This window comes from Gracilinanus agilis, chromosome 3 (genome assembly GCF_016433145.1).
Source record: "Gracilinanus agilis isolate LMUSP501 chromosome 3, AgileGrace, whole genome shotgun sequence".
Taxonomy (NCBI): domain Eukaryota; kingdom Metazoa; phylum Chordata; class Mammalia; order Didelphimorphia; family Didelphidae; genus Gracilinanus; species Gracilinanus agilis.
Window position 1 is genome coordinate 482,197,367 of NC_058132.1, and position 26,697 is coordinate 482,224,063.

The 26,697-nt window shown below is 35.4% G+C and overlaps 1 protein-coding gene across 1 annotated transcript in view; it reads left to right on the forward strand.

Annotated features, from left to right (window-relative positions):
• OCA2 (OCA2 melanosomal transmembrane protein) overlaps nt 1–26,697 on the forward strand; it is a 236,259-nt gene that overhangs the window by 124,547 nt on the left and 85,015 nt on the right. The window contains exons 6-8 of the mRNA XM_044669289.1: nt 377–540; nt 3,699–3,781; nt 6,922–7,075. Coding sequence (XP_044525224.1) covers nt 377–540; nt 3,699–3,781; nt 6,922–7,075 — 401 coding nt within the window. The remainder of the gene's footprint in view (nt 1–376; nt 541–3,698; nt 3,782–6,921; nt 7,076–26,697) is intronic.

Consider the following 26,697-nt stretch of genomic DNA (forward strand, 5'->3'; position numbering starts at 1 on the left):
GGTTAGTTCCATGTTAGTTTAAGGCTTTTTCTGTTTATTAATCCCTTATTTCCATATTATCAAACTAAATAAATTGCCATATATATGCATATATTTGTATATTTGTATATATAGTTTGTCTCCAAGAACCTTTAGTACTGACCCAGGGAAGGGAAGCCATTCCTGGCTTTCCTTCAGGGAGGAGAGTTAAAAGATACTTTTGTGGATACCAAACAAAGTATCTTATCACATCCTCCTCCTCCCAATTCCATTTTATCAACATTATTTCTTCAACCCCTACTACTGATACCAGGCTGGTAAAGTCCTTGAGTTTGTTAAATGGTATTGTTACTATCCTGCTCTTCTGGACATTTTCCCCTTAACACTAGGTCACCAGCTGTGAATCTTACTGATGTCGGTGACTCTGCTCTGCTCAAGTTAGAACTGGCGGGGTCCTTGATTGCTGGTGTGGTCAATAGGCCTCAATCAGAAGAATACATTGTGGTTGAGGTTACTCTGTCAGAAGAGCTGGGCTTCCGAAGGAGGCGCCCCCAACAGCAGGTAATGGACTATATGAAAATAATTGTTTGAGAAGATGCCATATCTCTTTCAAGTCTAAGTCACTTTTTTAAAATCACATTAAGTTTCATTTTTAAAAAGATTTTGTTATGGGTTATATAGTGATGACAACATTGGCCACCAAAACATTGGCACCGAGACTTTTTTCATGCCTGGAAAATGATTTTAAAAAATCTATTGTTCTTTGTAAAACAAATACAGAACCCTCAGTTCTATGCTGTTGTGAATGTATGGCTATATGAATTTTTCCCAAGGAACGATTTCATTGGAAAACTTAGAGGAACTTCATAGATTTTGTATTTCTCCATGGTAGTCATTCTTGTTAGAGGTACCTTAGATTTTATTTAAAGGTAGTAAATGGATTCACATGCTGTAATTAAATTGTGTTCATATACAATTGCATTACTAAGAAAAGCTTACCTTCTATTTGCCTATTGTTGCTTACATATCAGTATCTTAGTGTTTACAGAATGATCTGAGTTTTATCATGTCATGAAAAGCAAAGCTGAAGTAAGAAATATATAATAATTATTTTTGTGTTCTGGCACAAGATTTTAAAAAAAGAACACCTATAGGTCATATTTCTTAAATCATATTCCTTTTCATTCCTTTAGAGCAGGGGTTGGCAATGTATGGCTCCCGAGCCATATCTGGCTCTTTTGAGGGCCAGATATGGCTCTTTCTGCAGGAGCCATAAAGTCGATTTTTTTTTCAGGCACTGTTACAGGAGTGCGTACTGTGAGCACTGTACGGCTCTCATGAAATTTCATTTTAAAAAATGTGGTGTTTATGACTCTCACGGCCAAAAAGGTTGCTGACCCCTGCTTTAGAGTAAGAATATTTTGAATTCCATTTCTAACCTACTGAGATTTCTACAAATCTATAAAATTTAAAAAACAATTCTACATGTAATATAAAATATATTTGACAAAATGATATAATAAAATTTAAAAGTTTCTATAGAACATTTACTTAATATTTGGGTTTGAACCAAGAAAAGTGTCCACACCCACTCCTTGGTTGACCAAAGCAATTTCTTAGTAAATATACTCAACAGGAATGTGTTTCCTTTGTCCATAATCACCCCCAGCCCCAGGGTTCCAAATATACTATGATATTTTGTTGTACAGTGTCTGTGCCCAATAATGGTTAAATGGCAGCATGTTTACTTAGATAGCTGACAGATAAGATCTTCCATGATAGAGCCTGATCTGGAATTCTCTGCCACTGGGGAGAGTCTTCTCTGACATTTTTCTTGCTTGGGAATCCTCTAAACAAGTAGGCTGACACATAAAAGGGGTAGGTGAATATTCATACTCTCTGAAGTTAGAATGAATCAGCAAAAGGTACAGTTCTGAATAAGGCAGCATGGTATAGTGAAAAGTGAATTAAATTTAAAGTCAGAGAGCCCGAGTTAAAATTTTATTTTTGCTATCTTCTATTTGTGTGACCTTTGCCTAGTTGTTTAACTTTGTAGGACCTCAGGGCCCTTCAAAATGAGTAGGTGTTTGTTAGATTAGAAGATCTCTGAGGTCCCAGCTATAAATCCAGTAGGTCAGTATTTTTATGAAATAGAACCTTTGCTTAACTCAAGGTACCAAAAGATCATCATAGAGTATCTTAATCCTATTTCTTTGATGGGGTCTCTCAAGTAAGATTAGGAAGGCAGACTTTCCCAGTTATGTTATAAAACAATCTATCAAAGAATTGGGTTATGAGCCAATCAGGTTTCAATATTAGAGCTTTCCACTCTGATGATAGTGTAGGCTTCACATCAGGCATCTTTCATTTTGGGCAGTCGGGGTTAAAAACAAAAAATAAGCAGTGATCTCAAGAAGTGGCAGTGTGGGTGTTTAAAGGAATATGTTAACATGAAACTGAGACAGCTTGTTGAGTGTCAGGTCAGAAAAGTCATAGGTCAGACCATCTTTTGTGCATTTAGGGCAAAGGAGTATAGGTTCATTACAAATAAAATTTGACCTACTTGGACCCAGTGGACTATCAAAATTCGAATATAGCCACACAGCCATTATCATATCATCTAAATGAGTACCTGGGTACCTGAGTATCATCGAAAGAAATTGTGGGGAAAGGGGTTCACTGAGATAAAAGAATGAATAGGCAAGTCCTGGTTTAGCTTATGTTGATTGGAGAATCTGTATTTTGGGAATAAAAAGTAGTATTCTTGATGAACTCTTCCTCAATTAAGTAAAATCTTCTATAAACCTTTCATTATCTATTTATCCACCTTTTATATTTGCAAAAGCTATATACAGTTATATAACATGCTGGTTCAAAAAACTTTCTGCATCCTTGCCAATAAATCACACCCCACCAGGACCATAGTTTTAGAATTAGGAGGGACCTTAGAGGTTACATAGTCCAACTCTCTTGTTTTATAAATGAAGAAACTGATGCCTTAGAGGTATTGTAACTTTCAAGACAGAATTAGGATTTGAAACAAGATCCTTTGACTCTAGAACAGTGATGGGCAAACTTTTTAAAGAGGGGGCCAAAGGAAAGGAAATGCTCATCTGTCAGTCTATTTCTAAGGCGACTCTTTCAAAGTTTCATTATATTGTGTCCTACTCATTGTATTCGTCATTTTAGGAATAATGTCGTTAGTCCAGAAAGAACATTTTAGGGACTACATCTGGCCCACAGGCTGTAGTTTGCCCATCACTGCTCTAGAATATTGACTTCTTTCTAGTTCAGTACATTTTGTCCTAACTATGGGAGTAGCTATATAGAAGAGTTTCTCGTTCCTTTATTTGGTTAGTTCAACTGTACCTACATATTATGACTTAGACTCATATTGACTCCTGAGTTACTTGATGATGGCAAGTTACTTATAAACACATTTGTTGTTATTTATATAGGTTTTAGAAATAGTCACAGAATCAACTATCCAGACAACTTAAACTCATAGGAATGACATGCATGGCCCTGTAATTATCATTTGGCTATGTGTGGTCTGGTGTTGATAAACCTTGATAAGTCTTTTATATCTTCACCAAAATTTCGCATGACAATTTACTTTTTCCTGCCTTTGCAGAAGACACACTGACAAAAAGATTCTTCGTAAACTGAATAACCCCATAATATGTTTCACTGAATGATGATTATAACCTCTTTTTCAGGTCATCTATAACTGGACCATCTTTTTAGATTCTAGAAGAAATGAAAGAGCTATTACTTCCAGAACTTTTGAGATAATTACCAGGTTGGTTCTTAGATGAATGAGAATTTAGAAAAACAAGAGGGACCTATTGCATATCAAAGTGTAAGATAGGTAAGATAGGGAAGGATAAGTGTTCTTCCTGTCATAAGTTGTTATAGTCTTGCTACCTATGTGTCCCTTGAAAAATTAATCACTTTCCCAGTAACTCTAATTCAGATGCTTTTTTTCTGGTGAGTATTACCTTTAATTCTTGAAGGTCATGCCAGTAGCGCATAAGCTTTGGTAGAATTTACCAGCTTCCTCCTTCAATAAACTAGTAAAATATGATAGCTGGATAAAGCATTTATTAAGTATTTACTATGTGAAAAATACCCTGCTAATCCATAATGATACAAATCCAAGTAAATTAGTCTATATCCTCAAGAAATTTACATTCTAATGGAGGAAGACAAAACATATATGAGAAATGAACAGTAGTAGGAAAGGGTTGAGAAATACATAAAATGGGTCCCTGGCCTGAGTGAGGTGTAACGTATGGCTGAGATATCTCCTAAAATGTTGCTTCAAGGAGGGAATCACAAATCAGGATTTTGGACTTCAGGGTAGATGTTTCTCTTGGAGGCAAGCAACAGGTTAGAGGAAGGAAGAAAAGCAATGTCTATTATCTGTCATTATATGTCCATTATCTGAAGATTAGCCTAGCTAAATTCAAAAAGACTCATCTCCAATTTCTCCAGGAGGTGATAAATGGCTTATTCACAACAACTCTCAAAGATTATTTGTTATAGTTTCTGGGCACTGCAATCTGTATTGATGAAGAGAGTACCCACCTTAATGAAATCACAGATTACTGAAATGTTTAAGTATATAATATCTGTCATCGTGAAACATAATGTGCATTGATGACTGGAAGCTCGAGGGAAGTCATGATGAATATGCAAATTATCATCATGGAATGAATCCAAGAACTGAGCTTTAGGAAAATTATTTCCATCTTTTTCAACACTCAGATTTCATTTTAATTCTGAATCTTTCTAATAAAAATGAGACAATTTTGTTTTTGAGGAATTCTATATTGTAGAAAATTCTCTTAAAAAGGAAACACTTTAAGTATTTCCTCCTTAAACTCCATTACTTTTCTTCTTACCGGAGTTCATTTCAGAATCTCTTCATCACATAATTGACCAGCTGAAACAAATGACTGAATCTAATAAGATGAGATTCAATAGGGACAAATGTTAAATTTTACTTCGGAATAGAGAAAGCGACTTCACAAGCACAAATGGGGGAGACATAAGACAACAACCATTGTGGAAGACACCTGAGGCTTTTTAGTGGACTTCAAGCTCAATATGAATCAGTAGTGTGATATATCATGCAAAAAAACTAATATGACCAAAGGTTGCATGGGAAGATGAACAATTTTCATAATTTGGTGATAATAATTCTGTTCTCCAAGCCCATAAGACATCATTTGCAGTATTGTTTTTAGTTCTGGGCATCATGGCTTAAGAAAAAAATTGATAAGTTGATTAGTGTCCAGAGAAGGACAATCAGGATGGTAGAGGGCATTGAGTCCATGTCATATGAGGACTATAGAGCAGACTCTCCCATCTATAGAAACTGGACAGGTTTAGCCTAGAGAAGAGAAGAATCAAAGAGGATATGAGAACTATTAGAACTTTTAGGTAGTTGAAAGAGAGATTAGTTTGTCCTATTGGACCCTTGACACAGAACCAAGGACAGTAGGGGAAAGTTTCAGAAGCAAATTTAAGTTTGATGTAAGGAGAAACTTCCTTCTGTGCAAAATTTAGGGAGAGCTGCCTCAAAATTATTCCCTGTTCTTAAAGATCTTTAAACAAAGGTTAGATAACCACTTATCAGGTTTATCATAGTAAAGATTCCTTTTGTGTATGGATTAGAATGGAAAGTCCTTGAGGTACCTCCCAACTCTAAAATTATTTAATTCTGTGAAAATCTTGGTAAATATTCTGGTTTGAGGAAATGTACATTAGTACACAGGGCAGTCAACTGGGGCAGTGGGAAGAGTGCCATGTCTGAAATCAGGAAGATTCATCTTCCAGAGTGCAAATCTAGCCTCAGACATTTCTTAATTGTGGGACTCTGGACAAGTTAACCCTGTTGGCTTCAGGTTCCTCATCTGCAAAATGAGCTAGAGAAGGAAATGACAAATACTCCAGTAACTCTGCCAAGAAAACCCCAAAAAGAGTCATGAAGAATTGGACACAATTGCAACAATTGAACAACAAATTTAGCATACAGTTAAATCCTCACTGTTTTTTTTTTTTTACTATCATTCACTATCAGAAAGGTTTTTTATCATTCACTATCAGAAAGGCTTGGGAGAAACCATGGAAGTCAAATCATTCCCCACCCCCCCACCCCCCAATGATATACTGCTTTTGGAGTTAGAGAACTTGAGTATGAATCCTAACTCACCCAATTATTATCTCTATAATTTGGAATTAATCATATATTTTTTTCTAGGATGTGGTTACCTCATCTATAAAGTGAAGGGGTTATATTAGATCTTCCAATTCTTGATCTTGAGAGAGCCTATGATTTTTTATCTATTTCCATTTTATTAGCAATCATTCATTGAAGGCATGACACTAATGAGGAAAAAAGGGGAATTGATTGTACATACTCATAAAATAATTTAGTGTTATAATAGATGGAATCAGAGAGGAAGATAATTGTTATCCTATATTTTTCTCTTTCAAAAACTGTATAACACGTTTTTTTGTTATGATAAATTATTATTTTTTCCAGATTACATGTTAAATCAATTTTTAAATATTTGTTTTCTGACATTTTCCAATCCATATTTTCTTCTTCCCTCCCATTACTCCTCTCCTCCATAAGCCAGCAGGCGACATGACATAGATTGCACATATTTTGTCATATAATACATATTCCCATGTTTGTAGTGTTGTAAAAGAAAGCACATATTGATTACACCAGAGAATAATTCATGTAGGAAATAGAGTAAAGAATAATAGGTTTCAATTTGCATTTGGATTATTTATGTTCTTTTATGGTAGCCACTGTCTTTTTTTTTTGGTCATGAGTTCCTTAGAGTTTGTCTTGGATACTTGCCTTGTTGATAATAGCATTCACAACTGATCATACAATAAGATGTTGTTTTTTTTTTCCTGCAGAGAGACCATTTCGGTAAATATTCAAGCCTTCCTCCAGGAAAACCGAGTGATTCCCCTTTCAATGACTCATCAATATCTCCATGCAAATATAGAGACCCAAGTAACCATTGCATCAATCATTTTGGCAGGAGTCTATGTGCTGATCATATTCGAGGTAAATGTGATATCTACTTTTATTGGTCTATCTTTTCCTACAACTAAATATTTACTACCTAACTCTTCAAGTAGGGAGGTTCAAGAATTGTTAAGCAAGTCTTTCTGTGTTTTAAAAAATATTCAATACAGCAACAGAAATATTGTTTGAAGAATGACTTGTGTATGTCACCTCCAAAGAAAGAACCGATAAGTAGAAATATTTTATGAGTTTTTAAAGTATTATATGTTATAGACATGTATAATATATATTATGTAAATATTCTTTAATAAGTATGTTATTCTATCTATCTATCTATATATTTTTTGTCAAATTATTCCTTCTCTAAGGGATGAAGGGAATGAACTGGGTATTTTAATGTAACAAACAGACAAACTAATTACTTAAAAAAAAGAAAAAGCATTACCAGCTGCTTTGACACTGAACTCTAAACAACATGTGACTAGCATTTGAAATCGTCCATATGAGTAGTCTCTTCTCTTCCATTAGAATGTGATTTTCTTTGAGATCAGAGACTATCAGAATTTTTCTGTTTGTATCCTGGACACATAGCACAGTGCTTTGTACATAGCATATGCTTAGAAATGCAATATTCATTAAAAAAGATGTAATAAGTAGGATATCAGCCACAGCATATTTTCCAATTAATGGAAGAAAAATGGTTTCAACTTGAATTCTTTTTGAACCCTAGGAACCTCTATTTGTTAAAAAGTAAATGTGTGTATTTTAATGTCACATAAGCATTTATGTTGGAAGAATCTAGGTAAACTCCATCTTTAATGTTTGTTTGTATTCTTGTTTCCATTAAAGGCTTACTACACTAATTACTTGTTTCTTCTATCAAATTAGACAATGCATGTTTTTCTCAAAACATCTTTCCTTACCTATTAACTCTTTAGAAAGCACATCAGAAAATCACATCACTTTACACAGCAGGAATAAAGTAAAAATATTTCCTATCTTAAAGTGTGTAATATTTTAAAATTAGTTTGCATTTATTCTATATGAATCTTATAAACACCTATTTACACAAATGTTATCTTCATTAGAATATTAATTCTTTGAGGGAAGGGATTTTCCCTCCTTATAATTATATCCTCAGTGCTTAGTACAGTTCCAGGAAAATATTAAGTGCTTAATAAATGTGTGACTGATTCATTTTGTGTATCTATCTATCTATCATGGTAGAATATTTGCCTCACTGAGGAGTCTGAACCCAGTAAACAAAGTTATAAGAAATGAATTTTAAAGACTTTACTAGAGCAAAGAAATATGAACAAGGGGCACAATTACAGGTATGTGGTGGAATTTCCAGATGTATTAGATACTGAGAACAGGAGAATGGTACTTTTTAATTTCAAGAAATTTATCTGAGTATACTCCATATTATTTTGTGAAATAATAGTCATCAATTTTGTTTTTTTTTGAACATCAATTTCCTCATCTTTATTTTTTTAATTTTTTAATTTTTTTAGAAAAAATTTTCATGGTTACATGATTCATGTTCTTACTTTCCCCTTCATCTCCCCAAAAACCTCCCCCCATACCTGATGCACATTTTCATTGGTTTTAATATGTGTCACCAATCAAGACTTATTTACATATTATTGATAGTTACATTGGTGTAGTCCTTTCAAGTCTACATCCCCAATCATGTCCACATCAACCTATGTGTTCAAGCAGTTGTTTTTCTTCTGCATTTCCACTTCTGTAGTTCTTTCTCTGAATGGGGTTAGTGTTCTTTTCCATAAATTCCTCAGAATTGTCCTGGGTCATTGTACTGCTGCTAGTACAGAAGTCCATTACATTCAGTTTTACCACAGTGTATCAGTCTTTGTGTACAATGTACTTTTGGCTCTGCTCCTTTCACTCTGCATCAATTCCTGGAGGTCTTTCCAGTTCACATGGAATTCCTCTAAATTATTCCTTTGAGCATAATAGTATCCATCACCAGCATATACCACAATTTTTTCAGCCATTCCCTTGTTTTCCAGTTTTTTTGCCACCACAAAGAGCACAGTAGCTATAAATATTTTTGTACAAGTCTTTTTATCTATGATCTTTTTGGGGTACAAATCCAGCAATGGTATGGCTGGATCAAAGGGCAGGCATTCTTTTAGTGCTCTTTGGGCATAATTCCAAATTGCCATCCAGAATGGTTGGATCAGTTCACAACTCCAGCAGCAATGCATTAATGTCCCAGTTTTGTCACATACCCTCCAACATTCATTATTCTCCCCTGCTATCATTTTAGCCAATCTGCTAGGTGTGAGGTGATACCTCAGAGTTGTTTTGATTTGCATTTCTCTAATTATTAGAGATTTAGAACACTTTCTCATATGATTATTGATAGTTTTTATTTCTTTATCTGAAAATTTAGGCATCAATTTTCTTGTGACTATGAGGTAGCTGGATGTGGATATACAAAAGCCTAGAAGTTTAATGAATTTGTTTTCAGTCCTTTATATTATGTACCTGAGAGCCACATGGGCTGAAAAGATTCTCATTATCAGTGATTTAGAGAGCAGTATCTTATTTAAGGGGGAAAATGGATCAGTTAAGAGAGAATTTAACATATTATAACAAAATATATATTCCTTCTTGCTTAACATGAGTAGCCTGAGTCTACTTTGGGGAAAACTTTCACTTATTTGGTTCACTGTATCTATTCAAATGAAATTGAGAAATTTAGTATATAGTACTCCCTTATTGGTACTACCAGCTTCCCTCATATACACAGGCTCATAAGGTTTCAGATATTCATTTTATTTTTTATTTTTTTAGATATTCATTTTATTTACACTGCCTATGATATAGAAAGGATTATTCCTACTTATGAGCTCACAGAGAATCAAGAGATCCTCAGTACCCACTAAAATATAATTAATACGCCAATAAACATTTTGAGCCTTTTCTATGTAGATAACATTGTTCCATGTAGGAGAACACAGTCATAGAAGACATGATTCTTTTTTTTTTTTAAATTTTTAAACCCTTAACTTCTGTGTATTGACTTATAAGTGGAAGATTGGTAAGGGTAGGCAACGGGGGTCAAGTGACTTGCCCAGAGTCACACAGCTGGGAAGTGTCTGAGGCCGGATTTGAACCTAGGACATCCCGTCTCTAGGCCTGGCTCTCAATCCACTGAGCTACCCAGCTGCCCCTGAAGACATGATTCTTAATCTTAAGGCCCTTATAGTTTGATAAAGGTATGTTTCCATTTAAGAAAGTCAATTCATTTGTTAAGGACATATGTTTGCTTTTTAGAAAAGCAACTGCTGAATTAAATCTGCATTGACAGTTCACTTGTCTAGGACATAGGTCTACTCATACTTTTAAGAGAAGCAGTTATTGAAATTAAGTCTGACTCAAGAGTTATGAGATAGCACTTGCTCATTCTAACATAATAGACCGGAATATTGGAGCAAATAGAGAATAAAATATTTGCCAGGTATTTGAATTAGAGAATTTTAAGGTTAATAAATGGGGATATGCACACTGAAATGGTTTTGAGAGTACAGGACAAATATAATTTACATTATAATAATCAGAAGGTGAGAATTTAGTTGCTGATCACAAATTAAATTAGATTCATTTACAAAGAGGACAAAGTCTGATGAGAAAAGACATATACAGGCAGAAGGAGATGAAAAAGCATATTTTCATTGTTCTATTACATGCCATTGGTCAGATTGGTTGGCCAATAAGAGATTGGTCCTAAAGTTAATGAATCTGAATTCAAATACTCCCTGGGCCTCCAGGAGTTTGGACTAGATGGTACCTGATATCCTTTCTAGCTCTAAATCTATGATCTGTGCTTGCTAATTTTACTATATTAGTCATAGAATCAAAGAGTCATAGCTATTAGTTCTGAGAAGGGCATTCATTAGAGGCCAGTCAGTCAGTCCATTTACAGATGAAACAAGTGAGGCTTAAAGAGGTTGAGACTTGCTTAGTGACCAGAGCCATAGTTAATAAATGTAATAATAAACAAGTAGAGTTGGAAAAAAAAGATCAAAACCCCAAAGTTTCCCTTGCCTTATTTTTCTCATTTGCAAGAACATAGTTTTGTTATTCTCTTTTCTCCATTAAAAGAGTGGAAAAGAACTCTTCTCTGCATCCAGACAAACTAGCTAAACCACAAAACTCATACTATACTAAAGGGTATCCCACTGACAAGAATTCTGCAGTGATAGAATCCTGAGGGCTGTTTGGGAGAACAGATGGTATTAGGAACACTTTACCTGACCTGGAAAACAAGGGCAGATCACAGATGAGAACCAAAGTGTAAAAATAAAGCCCAGTCAAGGCAAGAAGGGACTTTGAATTCAGAGTTTAAATTGGATTCGTGGTTTAATGAATGGAGTAACTATTTTGCTTCTCATTCTGATCTAAGATGACAAACCTGTGAAAAACCTGAATGGGAACTTTTTATTTATTTTTTATTTTCAATATAATCCCATTCAGCAAGGCTTCCATTTCTCTGATATTAAGTAATTATGTTCCAAAAGGATAAAAATGTCTGTCAAAACCTCCCATAAAATCCTTCATTCCTGCTGCTGATTATTCTTCCCAATCTCTCTGGCTTTTTTAACCTTTTATATTGTGACCATAGAAATGTGAAATCTCCTGGGCATTTCCTTCCAATTACCTTTCTGTAATGAAAGCCACTGCCACATTGGGGGAAAACTTTTCAAGCAATACAATATTTTCAAGGCTTAAATAGCCTTCCTTTTTTGCATGTTTTAAATGAAATATTTTCTTTTAAACTCAGAAGCTTTATTGTAGCATACTGATCTTGTCATGGTAACTCTGGGTTCTTGTAGACTATTTTCAAAAACGCAGAAGTTTCTGATAGGCTCTAACCTAACTCTCCCATGCCCGAGTGAGAGACTGACTGGATATCAATCCAACCATCCGATTTCATTCTCTATCAACAGATGGTTTTACACCAGATGAGTGATTATTTTTGTCCATTAAAATTTGTGATTATAGTGTAGAAGAATTGTCATTTACATTAATGGAGGCAATAGCTATGTTGATGACATAGCAGATCTCTTATCTTGATTAATAATATATGGTGCTTGATTTTTACAGTTCTTCATTTCTAAAGTAGCTTATGCTCAATTTCCCCATAAATTAAAAGCATGATAGGACCACTTTTTTTCTATCCTCTGGAATGAATCCTAACATAGCTCTGAGCTATGTCTCACATATCATAAATTCAGTTGAATTTAATTCAACAAACATTTAAGTTTTTACTTCGTGTTAAGCATAATGGTAGGTGCCGGGGATACAAAACCAGAAAGAAAATAGCCTTTACTCAATATACTTATATTTTATTGGAGCAAAAACAGCCACGTGGATCATCAATTAATAAGCAGTTTTAAAGAACTTTTAATGTGCCAAACATTGTGCTGTGTTGTGACTACAAGGACAAAAAAGAAACAATAGTTTCCTCCTCTAAGAATTTATTCTCTAATAAATAAATTATATTTGTATATGTGAATTATTAATTAAATTATGAAATGAAGGCAGACATACCCAATTCTCTGGCTATTCTTCGGGAAAGATTATGAAAGCAGTGGGAAGTAAGGCTTTAATCACACTTTAATAAGGCACAGAGGGTTCAGCATTGACCAAAGGGTGTGTATGTGAATACAGAGGCAGAGGACTGAGTATGGAGACTGGGATTGGATGATAGAGGCATGGAATATGGGGGGATAATGGGGAAGGGCAAAATCCCTTACATAACTATGGATCAGAATTTGGGGCATTTGAACAGCATGAACCCCTACGAAGTAAAATAGTATATGAAAGGAAGGAGTTTGAGATCTAATTTTTATAAGATTTTTGTTGGGGACAGACTTAACTCTTATCCACACCACCTTGGGGTTAGAAAATATTCAAATCATCTCAAAATCATCAGTAAAACTTTAAAATTAGCACAGTCCCCTCCTCTCACAATTATCAGCACTAGATGACCTGCTGGTCTTACTTCTGATGTCTGGAACTTTACCTGAGATTTATGTTCTCATAGGACCCAAAGACTCTGACAGCAAGTCCTAGATGATTTCTTCTAAATCAGCACATAGTCTCAGGATATGATTCTTGATTATTATGTGATACAATATTTAAGTTATACTCCTTTTATTTTTGGGATGATTTGTACACATGACTTCTAGATTCTCATTTGCAATCTTATTTCCTGCTATTTTTCTTCTTCTTATAAATTTACACCACTGACTAGAAGAAGAGATAAGAGTACTAGAACAAGATATAATTTTAGTGCACACATATATACATACATACAGATACAGATATATTCATAGATAATATCCATTCATATACATACACCTATAAAAAAGTAATTTTGATGGTGTATAGAGTATTATCTGAAGGCATCAGCAAAGGCATCTTGTTGAAAGAGGCATTGAATTGAATTTTGATATTTTCTTCTACTTTATCTCCTGAATTATAAGAAAATATGGTCCATTATGACTTTCAAAGCTATGAAATAAACTATGTTTCAAAATCTCTTTTTATTACATATTTTCATGGTTCATAAGTGTTTTGAGTTTCCTTTCATTTTATTGTAGCTAAATGCTAATAGAGAACCTAAAGATCTTACATGCTTTTCTGTACTCTCAAAAATTACAAGTTATTTCTTAGTTTCATTTAAAAATGCTTTTGTAGATTCCCAAATGTTTTCCAAAGAGTTCCTTAATTTAATAAATTAATAAATAGTCTACATAAGATTAACTTGACAAGGGAAACAGAATTTGCATTGTTTTAAACTGTTGAAACTGTGAATAGATATTCTCAGTCACAAAACTGATTTTTGCTTTTGTAAGCTGGGTTTCTAAGGAAAGATGTTACTGCCACAAAATGTATTTTTGTTATCAATTCAATGACATCTGAGAAATACTTATATAATAAAATTCATCAAATTGAATTGAGTCACAATGAATTGATACAGCTATTGTTGAGAGTGAAGTTTAACAAAAGGATAAATCAAAGCACATTTCTCCAAGCAAGATAATATTTTATTCACAGGCATAAAACTGGAGAGTAAGATGGGATCATTGGCTGCCTCAGTTTCCAGTCCAAGAAAAAGGACGATTCCCCCTTTATGGTTTTTTGGGGGATAACCGAAGAAAGAACAGGATAGGGCAATACGATTGGTTGGAAGTTGGGAATGAGGGTTAGCAACAATCCACTCTTTACCTCCTTTGACTAAGAAGTGTTTGTTTGAGACCACCTGCAGGATAGTGGCCCAGACTTCTTTGGAAAGCAAACTAGACATCCTTGAAGGACAGCTTTTAGATATTAGGTACAACAGCCTTATGGCAAGTCACACATTTCCCAATGTTATCATCAGAATTCCTTTAGATGAGAAAAGAACAGTGATTAGTTAAAACTAGATTTCTAAAGAACCCATTACAGGCTAGTTGAATTCTGAACTAAATTCAGAGACAGAACCATGACTTAGGCAGTTTTTATAGGATAAAATCAATTATGTAAATAGAATCAATAAGAAAACAATGCAGAAAAAATTTTAATCTCACTAAAGAAGAGGTTTAGATCAAGTAGAAGTCAAGATTATGGACACATATTTTTAGCTGTAAGGGTACTCAGTTGTCAAGTCTGGGGGAGTCAACCACCTAGCCCTTATTCTAGATCCACAATGCTTCTGAATGTGACTCAAACAAGATTAAAATGTCATTGGAAAATATTTAAATAAATAAGCACACAAAATATAATAATATATAGATAATGTTAATGTTTTCCTAAGTAATCTGTGCCTGCAGAGATGATTATGAATGCTTTAGTGACTTTTGTTCCCATTTGAATTTGACACTTCTGATCCTCGTTTGACCTCCTCACTTCATAGTTGAGGAAATTGAATCAGAGCAAATGGCAGAACTAAGATTTAAATTCAGCTGTGCTGGCTCAAAATACAGGATGTTCTGAAAGTCTCAGTAGATTTTTCAGCAATCAAAACTGAAAACTGCACTAAAATTTTTCGGGACACCCTGTATGATACTCTCTTTATTTGGTCAAATGAGACATCATTTTCACAGCATAGACATACCTCAGAGATATTTTGAATTCTGTTCTAGACAACCACAATAAAGCAATAAAATAAATATCACAATAAAGTGAGTAATGTGATTATTTGGGTTTCCTAGGACATATAAAAGTTATGTTTTATATTATATTATAGTCTATTAAATATGTATGTATTATGTCTAAAATGAATATACCTTAATTAAAAATACTTTATTGCTTAAAAATGCTGTCATCTGTATAATGCCAATTGTCATTATCCTTCAGTGGATCATAATATTTTTGCTGATAGAGGGCCTTGCCTCAATGCTGATGGCTGCTGACTGCTCAGAATAGTGATTTCTAAAGAATGGGTTGGTTGTGGCAATTCTTAAAATAGAATGATAATGAAATTTTCTATACTGGTTGATTCTTCCTTTCATTTGAATGTGTAGAGGCCACTGTAGGGTTGTTAACTGGCTGAATTTTGTTATTGTTGTATCTCAGGGAATAGGGAGGCCTGAGAAGAGAGAGAGAAAAATGGCCAGTGCTGGAGAAGCCAGGACACATACGACATTTTTTTATTAAGTTTGCTGTCTTATATGGGTGTGGTTCATGGTGCCCCCAAAAAGTTTCAGAAGTAATATCAAAGATCACTGACCACAGATAACCACAATAGATATAATCATGAAAAAGTTTGAAATATTGTGAGAGTTACTAAAATGTGATACAGAGACAAGATGTTAGCACATGTTATTGGAAAAATAGTGCCAATAGTCTTGTTTGACTAGGTGTTGCCCCAAACCTTCAATTTATAAAAACATGTAATAACTATGAAGTGCAATAAAGTGAAGCATAGTAAAACAAAGTATGTGTGTACTAAAAGGTGTTTCTAATTTGTATCAAAGTACTTTTTTGTTCCTTATTAGGTATATTTCCTGTTTTTGTATTCATCCCACTGGTATGCTCATTCCTTTCTGGAATGCTTTTTCTATCCAAATGATTTTTGGGAAATTTTTGTAATTACATCCATTTTTAGGAAAAATATGTGTGTGAGGGAAAAGATGTTAAGCAAATTGAAGCAATTTGAGTTGAGAAATTGTCATCACCAAATGGTACTTTTGAAGGACTCTTGGGGAAGAAGGGGAATGGAACAACTCCCTGAGTGCTGGCTCTGCGCTCATGCCATGTTTTCACCAACTCTGGCCTAGTGGGTAGTGTGAGAGGCCAAGGTTTAACAAATAGGATATGTTTCTAAGAGTGAATGTTACTTTGGCATATATATAATATATAAAATATGATGAGAATATATATTCTCATCATATTGGTATTTGTTGACTTCATATAGGTCAGAAATATAGGTGGGACAAATATAAGACAAAATTTGAAATAAGAAAGACATAAACATGCTCAAGTTCTTCTATCAGTTCATTTATCTGGTCTCCTGGAATGCTTTTTTCACATTCAAAAGCCATGAAACAGTGAAATCCTGCTCTCAACTGGTTTTTATAAAAAGATTTCATATCATTCATATTTTTTCATTATTTAATGTGAGTATATTACTGTATTATCTTTCTCAAAGATATTTCCATTGTAAGTAGAATTTAAAAAAAACAACATCCTTTATTATGAGTATTTAGGAATCATGCTATATATATATATATTTTAAACCCTTGTACTTCGGTGTATTGTCTCATAGGTAGAAGATTGGTAAAGGTGGGCAATGGGGGTCAAGTGACTTGCCCAGGGTCACACAGCTGGGAAGTGGCTGAGGCTGGGTTTGAACCTAGGACCTCCTGTCTCTAGGCCTGACTCTCACTCCACTGAGCTACCCAGCTGCCCCTCATGCTATATATTTTTGAGGAAGTTTTCAGGGAGTATTCTCAGTGCTCATGAAATCATACCTTCTGGGTGATTGCCTATTTTGCCCATATGTAAGGCACTGTTTGGAACATGTATCACATATATGCATACATGTACACACACTACCCTGAACAAGGAATAATAGCTAATCATATTTGTGTGTTGATTTAAGATTTACAAAGCATTTCCCTAATAACAACCTTATGAGGTCTCTGTGCAAGTGTTATTATCCTTATTTTACAAAAATTAGAAAGATTTTATTTATTTATTTGTCTTTTAGAAAATTTTTTCCAATGCTTACATGATTCATGTTCTTGCTCTCTCTCCACCCACCCCCTACCACATCCCCCAGTAGCCGATGTGCATTTCCATTGGTTTTAACATGTGTCATCAATCAAGACCTATTTCCATATTATTGATAATTGTTCTAGGGTGGCCATTAAGAGTCTATATCCTAATCATGTCCTCATGAACCTATGTGTTCAAGCAGTTGTTTTTCTTCTGTATTTCCACTCCTGTAGTTCTTCCTCTGAATGTGGGTGGCATTCTTTTCCATAAATCCCTCAGAATTGTTCTGGGTCATTGCATTGCTGCTAGTACAGAAGTCCATTACATTCGATTTTACCACAGTGTATCAGTCTCTGTGTATAATCTTCTCCTGTTTCTGCTCTTTTCACCCTGCATGATTCCTGGAGATCATTCCAGTTCACATGGAATTCCTCCAATTATTCCTTTGAGCACAATAGTATTTTATCACCAGCAGATAACACAATTTGTCTAGCTTTTCCCCAATTGAAGGGCATACCCTCGTTTTCCAGTTTTTTGCCACCACAGAGTGTGGCTATAAATATTTTTGTACATGTCTTTTTCTCTATGATCTCTTTGGGGTACAAACCTAGTAATCTTATGGCTGAATCAAAGGGCAGACATTCTTTTAGTGCTCTTTGGGAATAGTTCCAAATTGCCATCCAGAATGGTTAGATCAATTCACAAATCCACCAGCAATGCATTAATGTCAAAAATTGGAAAGATTTTTGCTAAGGCAGCTTATCACAAAGCTAAGCATCAGAACTGGCACTCACACTCAGCTTTTCCTATTGCAATTTCATTTTGTAATAAAAGGCATCTAAATGTAAACCATATATATTCAGAGTTTGTGGGTGGAATGGGGAATGAATGGTAGAAATGGCTCTGGCTAGCATTTTGGTAATTTCATTCTCTCCAAGTGGGGTAGACTTTCCAAAGAAGGACATCTGAGTGTAGCCATTGCTGAAGCAGAAAACGGCATGAAAAATAGAAAAGGTACAAAGAAAGCCCAAAGCGAACAATAAATAAATGTTCCTGAGGGATTTGAATGCTGATGTACCTGTTGTTTTTAATGTCATTGGAATGTCAACCCAGTCAGGATAGCAGCTGGATTGGTTTTTTGTTCCCTCTAGGTCTAAACATGATGAAGAAACACACTAAATATTTTGAGTTATGAGCAGAAGCACAATGTGCTCCTTTGGGAGTTGGCCCGGTGCTTTTCTTTACATGTGTTGTATTTAAATTTGTTTAGTTTCACTAGATACCTTCCCTTTGAGCTCTCTATTTTAGCTCTTCCCTTTTAAGACAGCTCTCTTTATGAGCTCTCTCAAAAGCTTTATTGCTTTGGTTGTATTGATTCTTTTAGATGGATTCTTCCAGCATTGATTCCCAAACAATGCTATTTACTTGTCTTCAGAGTCTATAATGCTGATTCCTCTTTTAACTTTTTTTTCCTTCATCTTTTCTGTTTAGAAGGCTTAATTATTTCAGACATTTTCAAGCTTTAGAATTTCCTGGTCATATATGGGCATATACTCACCTACATACATATAGATACACACATATGATCACAAACACACCCAACTTTAGAATGAAAGTTTTTTTTCTTTTCAGAAAGCTCACTTGAAAGACTAGAATTTGAGTCAGATATTTCAGTCTTGGAGGGGAATTGTGGTGGTTGTGTTTCACTGGGCTCCATGGAGATGCAGATAGTTTTAAAGGATATCAATGTATTCTCTCTTTTTAAAGGTAGTATGGTACAATGGATGAAGCCCTGCTAGAGACAGTGGCACATGTCGCAATCCCTAGTAACCAAGAGAATGATGCTTGTAGAGTTCTGGGGTCCAGGAGACCAAGCTGGTGAAATGTCTACACTAAATTTAGCATGAATATGATGAGCCTCTGGGAATGAGGGGCTAAGAAGGGGCCTAATCTCAGTTTATCTATGGAAGAGAGACCTAGCCCAAGTCAGAAGCAGAAAAGGTCAAAGCTCCCATGGCCATCTGTAGCATTGGGCCCATGAACAGCTGCTGTACTTCCACCCTGTATGAAATAGGAAGACCTAATTTCAAAAAACAATCACCACCACCACAGCAACAACAATGTATGATGTATTAACTTGGAATTAGGAGAGATCTGGATTTGAATGCCAACTCCAACATATACTAACCTTATAACCATAGATAAGTTGCTTAATTTCTTTATGATCCTCAATTTTATCTTTTGTAAAATGAGAATAGTGATATTTTAGCATCTTCCTTATATTATTGATATGAGCCTCAAATGTCAATGTTTTTAAAGCTTTTCAAACCTGTGAGATTCATATTGCAGAGAGGGATTCAAGCTGCAGAGAGGGATTTAGGCTACAGTGCATAATTCCATAGGGCCCCCAGAACTCTGAGAGAGGGGGCAGTTAAAGGCAGTTGGAGCCCTGGGAGGGGAGTAGGCAGGTCACTCTGCTTGCTGGGTCTGGAGTCCTGGGTTGGTCTTGGGGCTTGGGACTTGAATCAGAAGAGAGCCATTTTAGTTCCTAACTGCCAAGCTGCTTGACCTTGGTTTGACATTCAACAACATCACAGTCTACCTCCATTTAGCTATTTTGATATAGTAGAAGAATATTTATAGGCTTAGGGAGCAGATCAGTTACCTTACCCCTTTCGGGGGAGGAGCTGCTTGTACATAACTGTTAGAGGGCTTCCCTGACCTTATCAATCCTTATTCCATCTCCCTTCTGTCCCAATCCCACCTATTATTAAACCCTGTATCAATTGGGAGCAGTGCCTAGTTATAATTTTGGGATATACTCACAACCTCTCAAGTGGAGTTTTTCCTACTTTGTAGCCCTGGAGTAAATCTTATCCTCTGTGCCTGTGAGCTTCAAAGACATCAAGCTTTTCCTGTTCTCTCCTATTCAATCCTGTGGGGAAATAATTTAGAGAAAGTTATCAACTTTAGGAGTTTAGCCTTTCCTAACTTACTATCTTGGCCCTGTAGTGAACAAGTCTGTCCACTATTATCATTTTGTAACTGACTTTCCAACTGCCTAGTGGGAGAGGGGAAGTGAAGGAGCACTGAGAAAAGATCCTGCCCCTCCCTTCAGTCAAGCCTGCTTGTGTGTGTGTGTGTGTGTGTGTGTGTGTGTGTGTGTGTGTGTGTGTGTGTGTATGTGTGTGTGTGTCCTTCCATAGACTAAAGGATCAGAGAGATTTGATTGCTACAGCCCCCTGATATCTTACAGCTTCCCAAATACATCAAAACCTTAAAGCATCATATAAATACAAGCTTTTATTACTGAACTAAAAAAGGTAGGGTAGGAGGGGATAGAAATTTATCAAGAGCCTACTATGTATCAGGCACTTGATAAGGGCTTTACAAGCATTATCTTATTTGATATGCACATCAACCCTGGGAGGTAGGTAGTTTTTGTTCAGCTGCTCATTCATATCCAACTCTTTAAGACCCCATAGACCATAGCTATCTGGCTAGGATACTGAAGTGGTTTTCCATTTCCTTCTCTAGGGGATCTTTTTGTCAGACATTCAGAGGTTAAGTGACTTGCCCAGGGTCACAAGGGTAGGAAGTATGTTAGACCAGACTGGATCTTAGGTCTTCCTGACTCCAGACCCAGCACTCTAAGTGCTGAGCCACCTACCCGCTTCCTAGGCATATAGAGCTTAAGTGACTTGCCCAATGTAACACATCTAGGAAGTATCTGAGCTTGAACTGAAGTCTTCTTGACTCCAAACCCAGTGCTCTTAACTACTGAGACTCAGCTACCTCTTTAGGTACAACTAGTATTTTCATTTTATAGTTGAGGAAACTGAGACAGATGTAGGTTAAGTGACTAGCCCAGGGTTGTATGGCTAGTAAGTGTCTGAGGGTGAATGGATTCAAACTCGGGTCTCCCTGATTCCAGGTCCAGCTGTCTCTACTGTACCACCTAGCTGCTACTTGGGAAAAAAAAAGTTGATGCTATTTTATGATCATAGAATCTAGAGCTATACGGAAACTTGACAATCTTTCAGTCTAATAATCTTACTTTAAGGATGAAGAAAAAGAGGGCTAAGACAGGTTAAGTGAAGAAAGTATGGTGGGGTGGAATGAGCATTGAGTTTGGAGCCTGAAGACCTTGTTTCAAATCCTAACTCTCCTACTCATTCCCTTTGTCTTCTTGAGCGAGTCTTGTAACTTTTTGTAGCCTCAGTTTCCCAATCTGTTATATGAAGGAGTTGGACTGTATACATAGCTTCTGAGACCCTTTCCACTTTTTAAATTCCTCCTTGCCTCCCACAGGATGTGTCCAAGGCATTACTAGGAGTAAAACAAAGATGCTGGGATCTAACCTCAGACTTTTCTGACTTGGAATACTGTGAAAAGAGCCTCAGGTTTCACTTTTATTGTCACTTGTCCATGGCAGATGCCTAATAAATGTTGTATTGTATTGAATTGAATTTTCTACCTTTCCTAACTTCCCCTAGACACAGTAAATATATCATGCTTTCTCACCCAGGCAAATGCAGAGCTGCAAGGAAATGTCCTGGAGGTGGCTGAACTGTTAGGGATGGATTTCTCAAGCATTGCTAATACAGACTCAGTTTTGAAAATGACCATCACTTCAGAGGCACTATAGCTTCAGAGAAAAATGAGAATTAACTTTAGTGATGTATTGCTTTATTAAAGGTCACTATGTTAATAATGGAGTTAAAAGTACTATTTGTTAAATGTAAACTGAAGAGCTTCCTATAGGTCTAGAATACAGCTCAGGACACTGTGGGGTTTCTCCTGAAGAAGATGATTATAGAATTTACACCTCCCCAAAGCCAAGGGCTGCCATCTTCCCCCTGGCCTTAGGTGTTAATGATGCCATCAGATATTACAGAGGAAACATCAGAGTCCGAACCTGGCAGATAAGGAAAGTGGGAACTGCTTTCATCTCTCTTTGCTTTAAAGTATTTTTCCTTTTTCAATTTTAGTAGGGTTTAAATTAGGTGAGAGCACAGAAGATCTGACATCTATTATTTTGAGGGAATGTGATTCAGTTAGAACTAAGGAATTTATATTTGAGAGGTAAGTTTCATAGAATTTGGAACTAATGAATACCTTAGGTATGTATACTCTACTCCTATCCCCCAATTTTTCAGTTGAGGAAACTGAGGCTCTGAGAGGCATAGTGACTTGTCCCAAATTATGCAGATCATAAATAGAGTCAAAATCCAATTTCAGATCTTTGAAATCAAGTCTTCTTTCTGTTAGTTCATAACATAATCCATTTTGGTTTGCCATTCAAACTACAATTTTTACTAATCTTAATGGTTTTATCCTATCAGAATCACATAGAATGACAATATTTTGTGTACTTAAAAAATATTAGAGAGAGGATGAGAATTTTCTGTTGCTTATTTTATTCCGTTGCCCAGCTATTCAGTCAGATTCCATATCTTATCTTTGTGTTTATCTCGGGTAGCTGGAGTCTGGGTCCCCAATGAGATGAGGATGATGAAGGCTGTGGAGAAGCAAGTATGATAATTACAGACACTGAGTCCTTACTAGGAAGTTGGACACAAAGCTTATGGTTGATAGATTTAGTCTACTATATAGAGGGGATTGTCTATGCTTAACAAGTAAGTAACCACATATTTTATTTAATGCAGGACATATCTGTGGTATTTCTGCAGACAGGATGGTTAATCTCCAATTGGTGGAAATGAAGATATTTGTTAGGTCTTTGATCATTAGCCATGTTTTGGAGTATGGAGTACAAAAAGCATTTAGTAAATGCTTACAGAGTACCAAATATTGTGCTAAATGCTAAGAATACAATTAGAAAAGTGAGACAATCTTTGCTTTCAAAAATAACCTATTCTAATTGGGTTAGGTAGAATATAGAAGAGTTTTCAAATGGAGGGTTGATGGAAAGATAGAGGGGTCCTTCAGATACTTTCTTGGGAAGAAGAGATCCAAGTGATATTGGGGTGAGAGAGATTAATGATATATGATAAAGGTCACTCACCTGTTCAGTGGGTCCTACCTCCTTAGCATATTCTGGACAGATAGGGTTTGTAGTCAGCATTACCAAGGTGTGGGAGTTGTGCATGCTACAACTTCTTGATGGCACAGGTGAGAATGAGAGAAAGGTGGAAGAGCAGCCCTGAAAAGGTCTCAGCAAACCCTCACTGCTAGACTTCTCTGAATACATTGCTGAGGTGGTATAGTGGGTGGAGTGCTAGTTCTGAAGTCATGAAGATCTGAGTTCACATCCAACTTCAAATACTTGCTAGCTGTGTGACACTGGGCAAGTCAATTTCCTTGTATAATATGGAGAATGTCTCCAAAACCATCTCCTACTTTGTAATACAATAATCTCTTTTCAACTATTTCATGAATACTGTACCTCAGTACCTTAAACAGATTAGAGTACTGCTTACTGAAATAGTTATATATTACACCCTGCTTAAATCTGCTGTAGACACCACCTTTGTCCATTATGCGATAATAATTTTCAATTCTCTAAAGGCTCTTGTGTTCAGATCTTGCAGTCATAGAAACAATCTTATATATTAGTATTATTTAAAAGGTGAGTCTTTGTTGCTGGGAGAAACCAGAGGTTGCTGAAGGATCTATGAAATTTTCAGGAGGCAATTCAGCTCACCCTCCTCTTGTTTTAATTCTATGTCCAACAAATTACCTATTTATGTAGTACTGTATACCTCAAATACTGTTAGGTAAATTCTTTAGGTTGTTTATTCAACAATATGCCAAAATCTGGGGTTGGCAAATTATAGCTTGAGGGCCAACTCCATTCTGTCATCTATTTAGATATGGCCTTTAAGTAAAAAATGGTAAGTTCATGGTATATTTAGAAATGGGCAGTCACCTAGATTTGAATTTTGAGCCATATTCTGCTAATTCCTGTTGTAGGCAATAGATATGCCATTTTTAATCCACTTGTTCTTTCTTCTGTGGATAATCAAATCAAATTGAATATTAAAGTGCATATTTATTTCATTTGGTGGGTCTTATCAAGCTTGTCATAGAATTTTTCTATCTTTTCATCTTTTGCAATCAAGACTAGTTGGAATCAGGTAAAACTGAGTTGAAATCTAGGTTTGGAATTTATTAGCTATGCAAATGTGTAAGTCACTAAAATCGATTTGTATTAGTTTCCTCATCTGCAAAATTTTGTCAGCAATAGCACCTACTTCTTAGGGTTGTTGTGAGGATAAAATGAGATAATATTTAAAAAATATTTTGTATATATTAAGGCATTACATAAATTCTAGCAATTATTGTCAGATAACAAAAATTAAATAAAATTTAGTAGACAGAAAAAAGACTATCAATGAGGGAGGAGTCATTCCTTAATTGGATATCTTTGTATAATCAACCACTAATTCATGAAAGCCAGAATTAGTAAAGAGCTAGGAAAAAGAATAATGAGAAAAATATATGGTATATTCTTGAAACAATGAGCTCCTGAACGATTTAAAATACCAACAAAAAGTGTAATAAACAACATTAGTAACAGAGAAAGATTATAAAGGTTTTATATAGAAGTTCAATGAATATAAATCAGTTTTCTTAACAAGGAGCCAAAAGGAACCTAAGAAACATATGTTTTGTCCTTCAATCCTTATAGCAGTTCTATGAAGTAGGTGCTATTACTATTCTCATTTTACAGATGAGGAAATTGAGGCAGACAGAAATTAAGTGAAATCACATAGCTAGTGTGTACATAAGGCTGTATTTGAACTCAGGTCTTCCTGACTCAATACTCTACTCTCTGTGTCAGATGTGGATATCATTTCATTTTAGGAACATTAGCATTAGAAGGGAATAGAAAGCACAAAGTCAGAAGTACATTCAGTCAGTTAAGAAGCAATTATTAAGCACTTATGTATGCACAGACATAGTGTTAAATGATAAGGATACAGAGGCAGGCAAAAACACAATATCAATCTTAAGAAGTCCATATTCCAAAGGGAGAGACAACTTGCAAACGACTAGATTTATTATTGTTCAGTGGCATAGTCCTGTCTAAATGATACCATTTGACATTTTCTTGGCAAAGATACTAGAGTGGCTTGCTACTTCCTTCTCCAGCTTATTTAACATTGGGGAAACTGAGGCAAACAGGGTTAAGTAACTAGCCCAGGATCACATAGCTACTAAGTGTCTGAGTCCAGATTTAAACACAGGAAGATACGTCTTCCTGACTCCAGGCTCAGTGCTCTATTGCTGCATCACCTAGCACCCCTCTAGCAACTGGTGTAAATGGAAGGTAATTTTGAAGATAAGACACCAGCAGCTTGGGGGACTAGAAAGGGCCTCAGGCAGAAAATGGGATTTGATGTGAGTCTGAAGGAAGCCAGGAGGCAGAGGTTAGGAGGGAGAGCATCTCAGCCAGGGGAGATAGCTAGTTAAAAGGTTCAGAATTAAGAGATGTAGGATTATGTGAGAGAAAAAGCAAACACATCAGTGTAGCTGTGTATGGTGTGTGTGGAAGGAAGAGATGTATAAGAATATTCAAAAGGTTAAGGAAGAACCACGTTATAAAAGATTTTAAATATATTAAACAGATGAGTTTACATTTAAAGCTGGAGGCAGTATTGAATTTATTAAGCAGTGCAATGACATGGTCAGATTTGAACTTTAAAAAAAATTACTTTGACAGCCGAGTGGAGGCTCTATTGGAGCAGGGAGAGATTTAAGACAGGGGGACTAGCTATAGGTAGAATACTATAGCTTAAAGGGCACTAAGGAAGTCTCTTACCTCTAAATAGGTCTTCTGATGACTTAAAACATTAATTATGTTATAAAGACCATACATGGTTTAATATGTTATTATTATAATATAAAATCATAAAGTACTTGTCCAGATCTTGAATTTTAGTGTTCCCACTTGTATAACTGAAATTATAGTATCTGATAGTTGTTTTTACTATAAAATTGCTAAAAATGTCTTTTAAAATTTTTTTTATTAGTTTTTGTTCTGTTATACTAATGCCATTAACAAATAGATTCCTTTACATTTCAGCTAACAGTCAGTTCATGATTTCTAATAGAATGGCCATTTGGTAGTAAATGTGATTTAAAATGTTCTATGTTATAAGACTGCAAATTATGGAAAATAACAAATTGGGATGAATTATGAAGTAGTTATAGGTCATCCAAAGGGCAATGGAGAGACTCAAGTGAATGGGAGATAAGCAGTGGTGTCAAATTCAAATAGAAATGGATCCTTGCTGAATCCAAAGTGTCTTAGAAAATCACAAATTAACATTATCTATATTATATTGTGTTTTCATTTTTTTTGTTAAACATTTCCCAGTTAATATGATTTATAGCATGTGGGTATGAGTTTGATACCTCTGGGCTATCACTATGAGATAGAAGATAGTATTACA